This window comes from Hordeum vulgare, chromosome 2H, assembly GCF_904849725.1.
Source record: "Hordeum vulgare subsp. vulgare chromosome 2H, MorexV3_pseudomolecules_assembly, whole genome shotgun sequence".
Taxonomy (NCBI): Eukaryota; Viridiplantae; Streptophyta; class Magnoliopsida; order Poales; family Poaceae; genus Hordeum; species Hordeum vulgare.
Window position 1 is genome coordinate 96,880,317 of NC_058519.1, and position 14,522 is coordinate 96,894,838.

Sequence of the window (14,522 nt, forward strand, 5' to 3'; positions counted from 1 at the left end):
AGGTGGCGAAGATGAAAGCCACGGAGGACGACTATTGACTGACAAGGGGCGGCGACGTGTTGTACGTGTGTGCAGACAAGTGATGTGCGTGTGAGGGGTTGAGAAAGGAAATAGAAAAGTGAATCGAGCAGCGACAAAGGAGCGTACATGAGGTTCCGATCCTAAGTACGTGTGAGGAGGCATCCAACGTGTGTATCCAAGGGTTGCGAAAAAACTAGATCGGACGGCTCATGAGAGAGGTATTATTGAGCAATAGATCTCTCCCATTCTTTCTTCAAAAGAAAACGATTCATGTAAAAAATCAATAATTGTAACATCCAAATTTCCATTTATTTTTTTATATCAAACAGACCCTAAAAGGTTCGGAAATAACCAGAAGAATAATGTCATATTTGTAACGCCGTTTTCTCGAGCAATACGCCTGTAAATAATACATGTCTCCCTTTGTCGTTTTGGTTTCAGGCAGGAATCAGTACTAGCTGTGTAATTTAGACCTGTAATTTAAATACAGATGTATTTAAATACACCCCATCCAAGCACGCCCTAAATTTAAACACTACTCCGTATTTTCTTTCCGGCCAAGCAATTTTTTTATTCGAGGAATTTACCGGCGTAGTCTCATTTCTTTCTTGCAGGGGACGCAAAACTGACCCCAAAAAAAGGGGTCGCGTTGTGCTCTGACCACCTCCGCATCCCCCTCTGCAATAGCCGTCGCGATCTCTGCATCGCCCGAAGCATCACCGCCGCCGCTTGCAGTCGCTCCTCCTCACCATGCGGCGCTTCGTCACCGACAGGGCGCGCCGCGCGGTGTCCGCTTCCCTGCGCGGCGCCACCAGACCAGCCGCGCCGTCTCCTGCTCCAGCTGCGGCACCGGCGCTGTCTCGACCTTCCCCTTCTGCTCCTTCGGCGATGGCGGCCTACATGGCGAGGGCCATGTCCACTTCGGCCGCCGGTACGCCGCCAGTGTCACTTGACACCATCAACCCCAAGGTGCGACCTTAAACTTTTTACCTACTCCTTTTATGCTTGTTGGGTTCGTGGTCAAACGAGCAATCAGGCCCTAGGTTAGGTCGTTAGGAGTGACAAATTTCCGACGTCTGCTAGAGGATGCTAAAGTCAGTGATTCGATGTTGATACGCGTGAAAGTGGAGCTCGAATCTGCTTGTGTACTGTATAATTTGGCATAAATAGCATGTGTACTTCTCAGCAGCGATGGGATTCTAATAGCACAATTTTAAGCTTTAGCGTTCATACTGGCACATGGCATTATCTTTTTTGATGTGATTTGGTCTGTTCTATTTAGGTCTTGGAGTTCAAATACGCTGTTCGTGGAGAGATTGTTACACATGCTCAGGTATGTTGAATGTTTTCCTCAGATTTAGCAGTTTTTTGTTGTTGTCCCGAGTATATTTACAGATGTCAAATACGGAGTACCAATTAGTCTTACTGCCGTACTCAACTGCAGAATTTATACTTATTTGTGCTACTTCGTTCCTATGTTTAATTCTAGTATGATTGTTTGGAAACCTGAATCATGGTATTTGTATCTTTGTCTTGCAGAAATTAGAACAAGAGTTACACAAAAATCCAGAATCGCTTCCTTTTGATGAGGTTTGATTGTTATTCCATCAACTTGTCTCTTGTTGGAAGGTTTTTCCACTACACTTACTCTATCGGTAGATTTACCTTCGGTTATCTAATTTGATGCAGATGCTCTATTGTAACATTGGAAATCCTCATTCCCTTGGTCAACAACCTGTGACATTTTTCAGAGAAGTGAGTTTGTCCTCCTTGGATTGTAGTTGTGTGATGAATGCTTGTTCCACTTTTGCTTATTTGCTCACTGCCTTTGTCAGGTCCTCTCTTTATGTGATCATCCAGCTCTCTTGGACAAAAGTGAGACTCATGCTCTATACAGGTATGGAAAGTTGGAAACCACTCTATACTTGGATGAGTATAAGTAGATTAGTGTTAAATATTTGCTACTCCCTCCGTTCCTAAATATACTCCCTTCGTCCGGTAATAAGTGTACTTTTTCCTTTTCTGTCAGTCAAACTAGTTGAACTTTGACTAACTTTATTGAAAAAAGTGCTAGCATTTATGACATCAAATTAGTATCAATAGATTTGTCTTTACATGAAGTTTTCAAATATATCATTTTCATGCCATATATGTTGCTACTATTTTCTATAAAGTTGGTCAAAATTTAAAAAGTTTGACTAAGTGCAAATCTATATGTACACTTATTTGTGGACGGAGGGAGTAAGTCTTTTTAGAGGTTTTACTGGGGAACTACATACGGATGTATATAGACATATTTTAGAGTATAGATTCACTCATTTTGCTCCGTATGTAGTCCCCTAGTGAAATCTCTTCAAAGACTTATATTTAGGAACGGAGGGAGTATATTCTTATATGGTAGGTGAATTTACATGAGTCTTAAGCTGACAAAGTTACTGTATCGGTCTTTTCGAACAATAGGCTGTCTCAACACTAATAACTGATGATTTTACGGTAAACTTAGCAACATGGCCTGCAAGAAGTACAGTAGCTGCTCTGCATACCCATTTAGCTATGTAGCCTGCCCTTTGCTTGGGGAAAAGTTCTTTTTATTTTCTTCACTATCTTACTGTAGACTTTTGTCCTAGACACTTATTTTCTAGTGCATACACTGAATGACTGAAGGAAGATGAAGGGAACTAAATTTCTAGAGTGACGCGCTAAGCTAAGGCAGTTATGAAAATCCATAGGCCGGGGTTTTAGCTCATTTTTGACAAAAAATAATAATATGAAAGTCCATGTGATCTGTTCACCTTTTAGAAACCCGAACATTCTGTGATTTACAATCAATAACTACATCATATCCTCAGACTGGAGGATACTTTCCTCATTATGCATTGCTATGACACTGATTTGAAATTTCCCAGAAAGGAATTGTTACAAACTTACAATATCCTGAGTTTAGATGCATGCTAATAGCGAATATTCGAGGTTTGCCGCACTCCCCTGCATGTGTGCACTGTGATCAATAGCCGGAGTCCATGCAGCACCTGCTGGTAGGTTGCTCCTTGTCACGAGGCGCTTTTGTGGGTGTGACCCAGTAGTCCAGATCCCTCCATTGGTAACAACTTCTAGCACTGTTGGAAGGGCATTGCCTCTTTTATCATGCTCACAGCCTGGGCTTCTCTGGAAACATTGAAATGACTGTACTGTCAATGGCTCAATGCCAGACGTCAGCCGGCTGCTTTGTGCAATTCAAGATGAGGCTCAGGCTTGGTGCAGAGCTGGCGCCCTAGGGTTGTGCATGATCATCCCAGGAGAATAGCGGTGTGTGTTTGTATTTGGATGTCGGGCTTCTACCTCTCTTAGAGGCCTGTTTTGTAGAACTATTTCTCCCTCTCTTTTAATGAAATGATGCCAAAATCGTTTTACATGTTTGCGAAAAAATAGTGAATTCAGTTTTCAAATTTTAACTGATTTGTTTCACCAGGTTGTGGACCACTTTGGTGATAACTAGTAGCCTAACTGCTCATATTGCTTACTGCATTTTGGAATGTTGATATACATGTTTTCATACAGTTCAGATGCTATAGAGAGAGCATGGCAAATTCTAGAGAAGATCCCAGGAAGAGCGACAGGGGCATATAGCCATAGTCAGGTATCTACATACTATTGGAAGAATGTTGTTATGGTTCCGATCTTGACCATTCACGCAGCTGTCTATTTCAGGGTGTGAAAGGTTTGCGCGATGAAATTGCTGCCGGTATTGCTGCCCGTGATGGTTTCCATGCTAGTGGAGATAACATCTTCCTTACAGATGGAGCAAGCCCAGCAGTATGTATATTATATACTGGGTTAATATGAACATTAGTGAATCATTTTACTAGCAATAAGGACATTGATTCTTCCAGTTAGAAGTCAATGCCTGACTGTACATATCGTTTGAGCTTGTCATCACTAATCCACAGTTTCTTTTTCACCTAGGTCCACATGATGATGCAGTTACTGATAAGGTCTGAGAAGGATGGCATTCTCTGCCCTCTTCCACAATACCCGCTGTATTCTGCATCAATAGCGCTTCATGGTGGCTCTTTTGTATGTTCTACAACAATGCTTCTGATGCTTTGAAGTGTTGGATCTGCATGTTTGATGATTTAATTTGTGGAATATTTTTGGCTTCAGGTTCCTTATTTCCTTGACGAAGAGACAGGGTGGGGGCTAGAGGTTGACGAGCTTAAAAAACAAGTAGACGAGGCTCGATCTAAGGGTATCACCGTCAGAGCGCTCGTGGTCATAAATCCGGGAAACCCGACTGGACAGGTTATTAGTGATGAAACTTTTATCTGCAAAAAATCCGAAAAGACTTTATCAGTGATATACTCAGGAAGTTGTATGTCAGTAAGCTATTATTGCTGTGGTACATACTTACATAGATAGACCATGGCAGACAGATAACTTACCGACATATACTCTTTTAAGTCTTTTTCATGAAATTTTCGGTGGAGTGGTTACCTAACACTTTTACTTTCACAAGGTTCTTGCAGAGGAAAACCAAAAGAAAATTGTTGAATTCTGCAAGAACGAAGGACTTGTTCTTCTTGCAGATGAGGTGAGTCCAGAATCTTGCAGAAGCTACTAAATACCATATGAATTTGATGGGTATTCTAAGCGTACTTGTTCGTTTATTCATTTACCCTAGGTTTACCAAGAAAACATATATGTTGAGGATAAGCAGTTCCACTCTTTCAAAAAGATTGCACGGTCAATGGGATACACCGATGATGATCTTCCTTTGGTATCGTTCCAGTCAGTGTCGAAAGGTAATTGAATCCTTCTATTGTCTGCGGACCTTTTCCTTGTGCATCTCTTGGCACATGGTAAGGCTTTTTCTGTGTCCTGCTAGGTTACTATGGAGAATGTGGTAAACGAGGAGGCTACATGGAAGTAACTGGATTTAATGCCGATGTAAGGGAACAAATTTACAAGGTGGCATCAGTGAATCTTTGTTCCAATATCTCTGGCCAAATTCTCTCTAGCCTCATAATGAGCCCACCCAAGGTCAGTACATCATGTATGGAGCAGTTGCAAAGTGGAAAAATTGTGGACCTATATAGATGATTACTCATTTTACAGGTAGGGGATGAATCATATGAATCCTTCATGGTAGAGAGAGATGGTATTCTTTCATCCCTGGCTCGGCGTGCAAAGGTTTGTTCCGTGCTTTTTTAATGTTCCCACCTATTTTGATCTGTAAGATTAGTCGATGCTCCAGGTGAACTGCAACCTGACGCATAACTTCCCTTTTCCATCTTTTATGCTTTATCACTCGGAATATATATAAGGACCTTGTCGTTGTTAACTTTCTTCACCTTACATAGGCCTTGGAAGAAGCATTCAACAGTTTAGAAGGCATCACCTGCAACAAGGCTGAGGGTGCAATGTATTTGTTCCCTCGCCTTCATTTACCGCAGAAGGTGATTGGGGCTGCCCAAGCAGCTGGTGCTGCCCCAGATGCATACTATGCTCTCCGCCTTCTTCAAGCCACTGGAATTGTCGTCGTTCCTGGATCTGGATTTGGTCAGGTTGGTAATCTGGAAGCGTCACCAAAAGCTATAAGGTTCCTTTTGGGGGTTCAGAGCATAACCTAAGTTTTCACTAACATTTTCTGTTGCATCTTAATTTTGTGAAGGCTCCTGGAACGTATCACTTCAGATGCACGATCTTGCCACAGGAGGACAAAATCCCTGCAATCATATCCAGATTCAAGGAATTCCATGAGAAATTCATGGAGGAATACTGTGATGTTAGCTGTGATGAAGCACCCACCAGTACTACAACTGAAAGCGGATGAGATTAAACGGGCAATTCAAAACTTTGTCAAAATAATAAAGATGATGCAGTCGTGCCACCCCCGTTTCAACGGATGAACCAACCTAACTTGCCCAAGCTTCTGTTACATGCAGGCCTTGAATCAAACCGTACAAAATCTCGAGAATTGTATATTTGCAAAACCATGTGCTTTTTGCCTTGTTCTTAGGGCATGGCAGATGCAGGATTTCACTAAACCTTGATGCCAACTGAGATGTTGCATCGGCAGCGCATCCCTGCCTGGGTAATGTTATGGGGGAAAATCTTACTGTGTACATGTTCGGTTCTTTGATCGGTGTTGGAGTTTCTTCATTGCTCCTGGACCATGCTACTTGTAAAAGATACACTGCACGCACACCATGTTATAAAATCAGAACTGATACTGGATGTTTAATCAGCGGGCCTATCAGTTTACATAGGACGATTTTCCTAGGACTAGGAGCCGTTGTTACGAAAGCGAACGCATCCTTGTCCGAGGCTTTGATGATCATACTTTGAAACCTTTTTTTGTTTATTTCTTGCGACACGGCATACTTTAAAACCTGTAAATGTAAATGCACGTTTAACCGCATAAAAGGAGCAATGAGCGCGGTGTTAAAAGAGCAATGATACTGTATTTTTCCAGGGACCGAGACACTCTCCAGTAGACGGGTAGAAAAAATCGCATGTGACTTGAGTGGCCACCCACTTGTTGTGGGTTTGGTCCACCCACAGGCCACAGCGGCATACATTACACCGATGGGCCCAAAAGCGGCCACCGTCCTGGACCAGCAGCAGCCTGTCCTGCCTCAACGCTTGATGAAGCAGCAGCATCATGTTGTCATTACATCTCACCCCCAACGGTAGATTCAGACTGAGATTGTCTGCCTGTCAAATGTTAGTTACCACCACGGAAAGAGCCTAGCTTAGGCCCTGTTTGAAACCACCTAGATTATATAATCCAGTTTTTATAATCTATTATGTTTTCAAATAGGACAACTTATAGTGTAGATTATAGAAACTAGATGGATAAATTATTAAAAACTCATAATCTACTCTATACCAGCTAAAATCAGTTTATAGATTGCTAATGACCCACCCTTGTAAAGTTGGAGATAATAACATTTCTACCACCGCTACCCTCCTCTTTTAAAATAAAACAGAGGATAGACAGGTCATTATGCAATGTAAAACCTAGATTATAGTTTATATAATCTGGCCTCCAAACATGTTCACCTACATTATTTTTATAAACCAGATCATATAATTTATCTTCATAATCCAGATTATCATAATTCAAACAGGCCTTAGAGTAGAGAGTCCACAAGTCAGCGGTGACGCTAGGTTTAGCCGTGGATGATTGCGGCTCTGCACGCCCAGCAGCTCTAAGGCCAAAACGGAAGAGGAAAAGGGCGGAAAAACGCGGTGGCTTTTGCGGTTCTGCGTGTCCCTGGATGGGTGGCCGCGAGATGTAAGCGCAATGATACGGTGGCGGATGACGGATGATAAACCCCCCCGACCCCCGCCGTCGCCTTGTCAACCGCTCCATCATTTTCCTTTGCGTGGCGTCATGATTCCCGGTCCCCCGCCCCCACACACCGCCAAAGTCCACCCCACGCCACGCCACGCCCGCTCGCTCGATCCAGAACGGAACCGGGTAAAATCATGCGCATCTACTACGTGCATGCGTTGCCGGCCCATGGATCGCGGTAGTAATTCACGCCCACGCGAGCCCGAGATCGAGATCCCGATCGGTGGCGCTGGACGCTGGAGGGAGGGACCGGGGACCGGGAACAGGCGCACGGGAGCGGGTTACTGCGGTGAACAGGCGCTCGCTGTCACTGGTGTTGGTGGTTAGAGGCAGAAGAAGGAAAAAAAAAGAATGCCGTTTTAGCCACTAAAGCTGCGTAAGCACGCTTTGGAGGAGCTTTGGTTTGCACTTGCGGCTAAAGCGGCCTCCGGCGCGCAGCCGCGGCCCAAAGCAAAGCCGTGGAGGAGCAAAAGCGAGCCAACACGCACGTACGTACGTACGTACGCTAGGCGCGCACGCAGTGCCAGCCTAGCGCGCGAGCGACGCATGCCCCGCGCCCAGATCTCGCCCCGCCCCGTCCCGTCTTCTTTTCCTTCGCCCTGCTGAAGGAATCCAAGCAAGCAAGCAGAGGGCGGCGCCGGGGGCAGGTAGGAGGCAGACGGTATCCCCGTGGGGATTCGGCTGCCGGCGACTTTAGCCAGCGGGCCGGCCGGCCGTCGTGTCTCGCGGCGAGCCGAGGTCTGACGGCGAGCGAGAGACACCGTGTCAGTGGCGGCCGGCCGCGCTGCCCCCCACCCTGCCTGGGAAGCAAAGGCTCTCGCTCGCTTTCGCTGTTGCATGGACGGGTTGGGTGGGCGCGCACTTGCGCTGCGCCAAAGACAAAGGATCTCACTCCCCCCCCGCTCTTCCTCTTCTATTCTATAGTGCTCTCTCCGTTTCCTCCAATCCCTTTTCCTTTTTCTCTCCTAATCAAACTCAACTCGTTTAGTTCCTTGGACAATACAGTGGATAAACATAACCAGGGTTGTTGCACGCATCTCGGTGTTATTTGCTTCATCTTGATGTGTTGCTAGTATTTGTTTAAGAAGAGATGCTAAAATTTGGCAGAACGCGCCGGTACCTCAGCTGGCCGGTTCTGGTTCATGTGCTTTCAGCAGGAGAGTGTAACAGTGTTTCTTTTCAACTCCATGGTCTGAAGATGAAAAAAATATAATAAAAGATGTCCTATGACGCATGGAATGGTCAATTGCTTGTTAAGGAAAGAAGAGAAGAGCAGTCAGTCGCCAGTCGCCACTGAGCTCTGCCGTCGGCACGGGAATCAAGAAAAACAACGGAAGTCGGTGGCATCTACTACTACAGAATTGGCGACACATGCGCACATCCCAGGAGACAGACGGGTGATTTGATCTCCATGGAAAACATCTCCCGAATTACTGCAATGCAACAAATCATCCTACTAGCACTACTACTACTACTACGTACGCTACGCACATCAATCGGAAGCAACGGCGGGGGGATCCGGTCAGACGGCGACCTCCATTCTCGGCTCGAAGGAGAAGGCGGCCACGAAGTCCATGGCCTCGCCGTCGCCGCCGGCGCACCGCGGCAGCTCCTCCCACGCGTTGCTTCCCACGTCGCACATGAAGCACCCGTTGGCGTCCGCGTCGCCGGAGCTGACGCAGACCATCACGCGCCCGCCGTGCCCGACGCAGTTCACGTCCGCCTTCTTGCCGTACAAGGCGTGCGACATGGCCGGGGGCATCGCGGCCACCTGCCGCCACGCGCCGTCGGAGAACTCCCACACGCGCAGGCTCGCCGTGTCCAGGTACTCCGAGAGGACCACAACGTAGGCCCGGCCGTCGCAGGCCACCACGTCGATCGAGTACTCGGAGTGCACCGGCAGGATCCGCGGGAGCTCCGAGAACACGCGGCGCGCCAGGTCGCACGCCACCACCGCGCCCGAGTGGCTCAGGAAGTAGGCCACGGCCTCGCCGCCGTCGCTGCGGCACGTCACGGCGGACGAGTACTGCCTCGACGCGCTGCGCTGCGTGCTGGACACCATCACGTCGCCGGACTTGCTCAGGTAATAGACCGCGCCGTCGCCGTCGCCGTCCATGTCCTCGTCAATGTCGTCGTCGCCGTCGTCGTGCGGCGCTTGCACGTCCGCGGGCGAGGCCTCTGTCTTCCGCGACAGAGGCACGGCGTCCTCCCAGGCGTTCTTGGAGGAGTCGAACAACGTCATGGACAGGTGCGGAAGGTCGCCCAGGATGAGGACCACGCGGTAGGGTGACCCGTACATGGCCACGGCGTAGAGCGCGTCTGGTGCGGCGGCCGGAGGCGGCGGCGGGAGCGCCCGGGAGACGCCGCTGAGCGGGTTGGCCACGGTGAGCGCGCCGGTTTCAGGTGCGCGGTAGAGCACGAGCCCACCCGCGGCGGCCACCGGCACTGGGCCAGGAGCGCCACGGCACCGCGCCCAGGTCTTCTCGGCGGCGTCGAACGCGACGGCGGGGCAGGGTGGGCGCTGCTCGTCCTCCTGTTGGTCGGACAGCATGAGAAACCAGGGGTCCCGGGAGGGGACGCGCGCGCAGGCGGCGAGGAAGGCAGGCGACCCCGCGGCCTCGCTCCACCGCCGGCACACGCCGCGGAGGCGGAAGAAGCTGGCGGGCGGGAGGCGCGCGAGCACGCGCTCGAGCATGTCCTCGTGGAGCTGCCCCAGCTCAGGCGCAGACAGCTCTTGGCACTTGCGCTTCTTGCCGCCGCTCGCAGCCAGTGCCGCCGCCATGTCCAGGATCTTGGAGCGGACAGAGGAGAAAACACAGAGAGGAAGGGGGTGGAGGAAGCTGGCACTAGCGGTGCGAGTGAGGTCGCCGGCTTTATATCTGCGGCCCGAGTGAGTGGAGGCGCAGAGAGGTGGCGGTGGTGGTGGTGGGGAGGAAGGTTCGTGCGGAGGAGACGGTGGTGGTGGAGGTGGAAGAGGAGGTTCTTTTTGTTCGCGTTGACATGCAAAGCGAAAGAGAAAGATGCACTTTGGGAAGGAAGGCGAAGTGAGGTGTGGGGAGGAGAGGGGAGAGGGAAGGAGGAGGTCGCTGGCTGGGTGCGCGTGTGGGCGTGGGCGCGGTCGTGGTGGTGGTGGGGTGAGCGTGGCGCGTGCACTGCCTGTGCTCTGCTCCTGCCGTCGTAGTCGTCGGCATATATAGCCGAGCGGCTGAGGGCTGAGGCTAGGCCCCAGCGGCGCGGCGCCGGTGTGGAACGGCAATTGACAGCGAGGAGAGACTGCTCGGTAGTTTTTTCTTTTTGGACTTGGAGTGCCCAGTGGTTAACGAACGGCGATGCACGTTTTTTATGGCACGGATTCTCCGTTAAACTTTTTTTTGATTGCATTTTTTGCTGATAGCTCAAAAAAAAAAGTTTGACGGAGTTTTGATTCAACTATTTTCGCAAATTCCTTTAATTTCTTTTATTAGCACTAATCTTTATTTTTTGATTTTTAAATCAAAGGCAAAAACTTTGGGCACACCTGCCAAACAAAACTATGAAGATTCTAGCACCGGCAAAACCGAATAGGAAGCCTCCTCCTTGTTTTTTGCAAAGACAATGCTTGGCGTCATGTTTAGTTGATTTGGGTTCGTTACTTTGATGACTTTATATTTGGATGTTGTTCTTACTTGAACAAACAACCCACCTATGATTATTCTTTCTCGCAAGCATTCACAACTACGAAAGAATATTTAAGATAAATATAACCATAACATGAAACATATGGATCCAAATCAACCCCTTACGGAATAACGTATAAAGTAAGGTCTAAGCTTATGTCACTGTAGCAACCCGTCATCTACTTATTACTCCACAATGTCTTTCCTTAGGCCCAAGTATGATGAAGTGTCATGTAATCGACGTTCACATGACAGCACTAAGCGAAGCAACAGCATACTCATCAAAATGTCGAACGAATACCAACTTTACATGATCACTTATAATAAGACTTCATCCATGTCCCCGAAAACAAAAGTAACTACTCACAAAGCATGTTTATGTTCAAGACCGGAGGGGTATTGAGTACCATTAAGAATCTGAGCATATAATCCTCCACCAAATAAGCCAACCAGTATCAACTACGAGATGTAATCAACACTACTAGCAACCCACATGTACAAGTTTGAGGTTTTGAGACAAACATTGAATACAAGAGATGAACTAGGATTTGAGATGAGATGGTGTTGGTGAAGATGTTGATGAAGATTGATCCTCCCATGAAGAAGGAGGCGTTGGTGGTCACGATGGCTTCGATTTCCCCCTTCTGGAGGGAATTTTCCCGGTGGAATCTCTCCACCGAAGAGCAAAAGTGCTCATGTCCAGGTTCCGACTCGAGACGACGACGCTTCATCCCAAAAGTCTTCTCTCTTTTTTCTCTAGGTCAAAACCTTTCATATAGTAGAAGATGGGCACCGGAGGCCACCGGTGGGACCCACAAGGCATCAGGGCGTGCCCAATCGCCTTGTGGATACGTGGTGGGCCCTGTGTGGTATTTCTTTGCTCCGGTATTTTTTATATATTCGGTAAAAAATATGTGAGAAGTTTCGATCATTTGGAGTTCTGTAGACTAGGTATCTCTCTTGTAGCTTTTCAGGTCCAAAATTTCAGCTGCTCGTAATCTCCCCCTCTATGTAAATCTTCCACATTAAGAGAGAAAATGAACTAGAATTGCATTATAAAGTGAAATAATGACCAAGAACAATATAAACAACAGTATGAAATCATGATACCAAATGAACGTATCAACTCCCCCAAGCTTAGACCTTACTTCTCCTCAAGCGAAATCCGAACTCCATAGTAATGACCACATCTTTAGAGAGAGTGGTGTCGATAGAAACAACAATATGGACATGATAGCATCATGATCACTATCATAGCTGCAATATATCATCATAAAACTTCTCATGAATAAGTGGTAATCTATTCACACGCTAAAGTATAAACCACAAACCTTATTAGAAACCAACAAGCTATGTTCTTAGTTACTGAAGCAATTGCAATTCATCATATTTCAAAATGAGTCTATGCTAGAGCTTTGTTTAGCAAGTTCACATACTCAACTATCATTTAGTATTTTATGATTGCTAACACTCACGTCATATTTGTGAAACAAAAAGCATAAATCAGACACATAGGAAGCTAGAGGTTTATAGTTTTAACCACCCAACTACTTAAAATGGAGGATAATGTGAACAATAATAACTCATGATCACCTACATCCAATTGGATATATATGCGTGGATCTTTCTCCACCACATGATTCTTGCCAAGTAGAGGGTAAATAAGGATGGAGTAGAGATGAACATTAATTACTCTTGCATAAAAGTAAATACATGAAAGTAAGAGATAGGTCCTTCGCAGAGGGAAGGAGAGGTTGTCATGCACTTTTTATTTGGATGTGTGAACTCCTAATGGAAAGGGACATCCTTTATATTGCCCCTTGTGGTAGCAACCTTCCTTATTCAGTCCGTCGCTTTTATTTCTTTGCCATCACAAGTTCGTACAAAGCTTATTTTCCACTACAATAAAAGACCACAACGATTCAGGAGCAATTTTCTTTTGCACCAATGACAACTTACTTGAAGCATCTTGTTCAATCCATAGGTAGATGTGATGGACTCTTATGGAAAGAAACTAGGTTCAAGGGTTTTTGTATGCACAAGCAATATCTCTACTTGGTGCGTAGTTTTGGCTAGCAAAAGTTATGAGCAAGCACCACATGTTGGAGGATCCATAACAATATAACTTTTTTGTGAATATAAGAAATCATAACTCATTACGTCGTCTTCCTTGTACAACGTTAACTAGTTTATCATGCATAGAATATTTAAAGGGAGCTCACAAGCATAAAAGATGTCCAAGATGGTATATTTGTACGTGATACCTCTCTTTCATTATTACCTTTTCACGAATTGCATCAATGACTAATACTATGCTTGTCAACTACCAACAAGTTTTATCAGTCATACTCCTTTAGTGTGAAGTCACCACTCCCATGGGGTTAGCATATGATATTTTATTTATTATTTTTATTTCTACGATTGATGCAATAAGGTAAAGCAAGAAAGCTCAAACTAATCTTTATTATATAACTCTCAAACACGATTATAAAGATATATCATGAAGAAAGCACTCAAAACTAAATCATACTATAAATTTACTATTCGGAATTTTTGGATAACTACTAAAGTAGGTGGTGATGGTGATACGATACTGGGGCACCTCCCTCAAGCTTGGAACAAGCCAAGCGTGGTTCCCATACCCGTGTACCCAAGTTTCCATCTTGGGTGATGCTGGTGATGAAGTAGTAGGCTTGTCCTCTGTCTTCCATGGCATAGGCTCCCTGTCGAAGAAGGAAGAATGTGCATTCGGAATTCGGAAATCAGCGACTATGCTCATCCTCTTGAAATGAGATTCATACTCATAGTTTTGGTTTTGTAGACCGTAGATTGTGGGATCGAGAAGGGGTGACTAAGAGGGGGGGGGGTGAATAGACTACTTGTCAAAATAAAAACCTAACCTTTTTTCCAATTTTATTGGTTGGCAAGTTTTAGCAATTCTAACAAGTTTAGTGCAATCTACACATGCAAGTCAACGAGTATATCAGCGGAAAGTAAAGATATGTGCATGTAAGTAAGGAGTAGAGATAGGAAGATCAAACCCAAAGTTAACACGGTATTTTTTGGCGTGGTTTCGATAGGTGGTGTGATCGTACGCCCACGTTAATGGAGACTTCAATCCACGAAGAGCAATGGTTGCGCAAGTCCATGTAGGGATTCACCCATGAAGGGTCCTCAAAGAAGCAACCTTGTATGTTCCACCATGGCTTATGTCCACAAAGGACTAGCCTCACTCGGGGTAGATCTTCATGAAGTAGGCGATCGCCTTGCCCTTACAAACTTCTTGGTTCAACTCCACATGATTTGGAGGCTCCCAAGCGGTACCTAACCAATGTAGGAGATCTAAACACATGGGTAGGTGGTTCTCTCTCAGAAAATGAATGTGGCAAGTGTTTTCTTGTTCTGAGTGTTGTCTTTGCGAAAAAGAGGAAGGGGGGGGGGTATATATAGGCATCTCCAAAAAACGAACCATTACAACATTATTGCCC

General features: G+C 46.3%; 2 protein-coding genes across 2 annotated transcripts; one reads left to right on the plus strand and one right to left on the minus strand.

Moving 5' to 3' along the window:
* The first annotated feature begins 646 nt into the window (after positions 1-646).
* Positions 647-6,262, plus strand: LOC123425293 (alanine aminotransferase 2-like). Its single transcript, XM_045108975.1, has 15 exons — positions 647-990; positions 1,304-1,354; positions 1,561-1,611; positions 1,711-1,776; positions 1,857-1,918; positions 3,580-3,658; positions 3,730-3,834; positions 3,985-4,095; positions 4,183-4,320; positions 4,535-4,609; positions 4,700-4,820; positions 4,904-5,058; positions 5,134-5,208; positions 5,379-5,582; positions 5,690-6,262. The coding sequence occupies exons 1-15, from the start codon at positions 772-774 to the stop codon at positions 5,849-5,851; spliced, it is 1,674 nt and encodes a 557-aa protein (XP_044964910.1). The 5' UTR covers positions 647-771; the 3' UTR covers positions 5,852-6,262.
* A 2,343-nt stretch (positions 6,263-8,605) lies between these two features.
* LOC123425294 (F-box only protein 13-like) lies at positions 8,606-10,539 on the minus strand. The gene has a single exon (XM_045108976.1). It carries the CDS (start codon positions 10,158-10,160, stop codon positions 8,901-8,903), a length of 1,260 nt encoding a protein of 419 aa, XP_044964911.1. The 5' UTR covers positions 10,161-10,539; the 3' UTR covers positions 8,606-8,900.
* Positions 10,540-14,522: the final 3,983 nt, after the last annotated feature.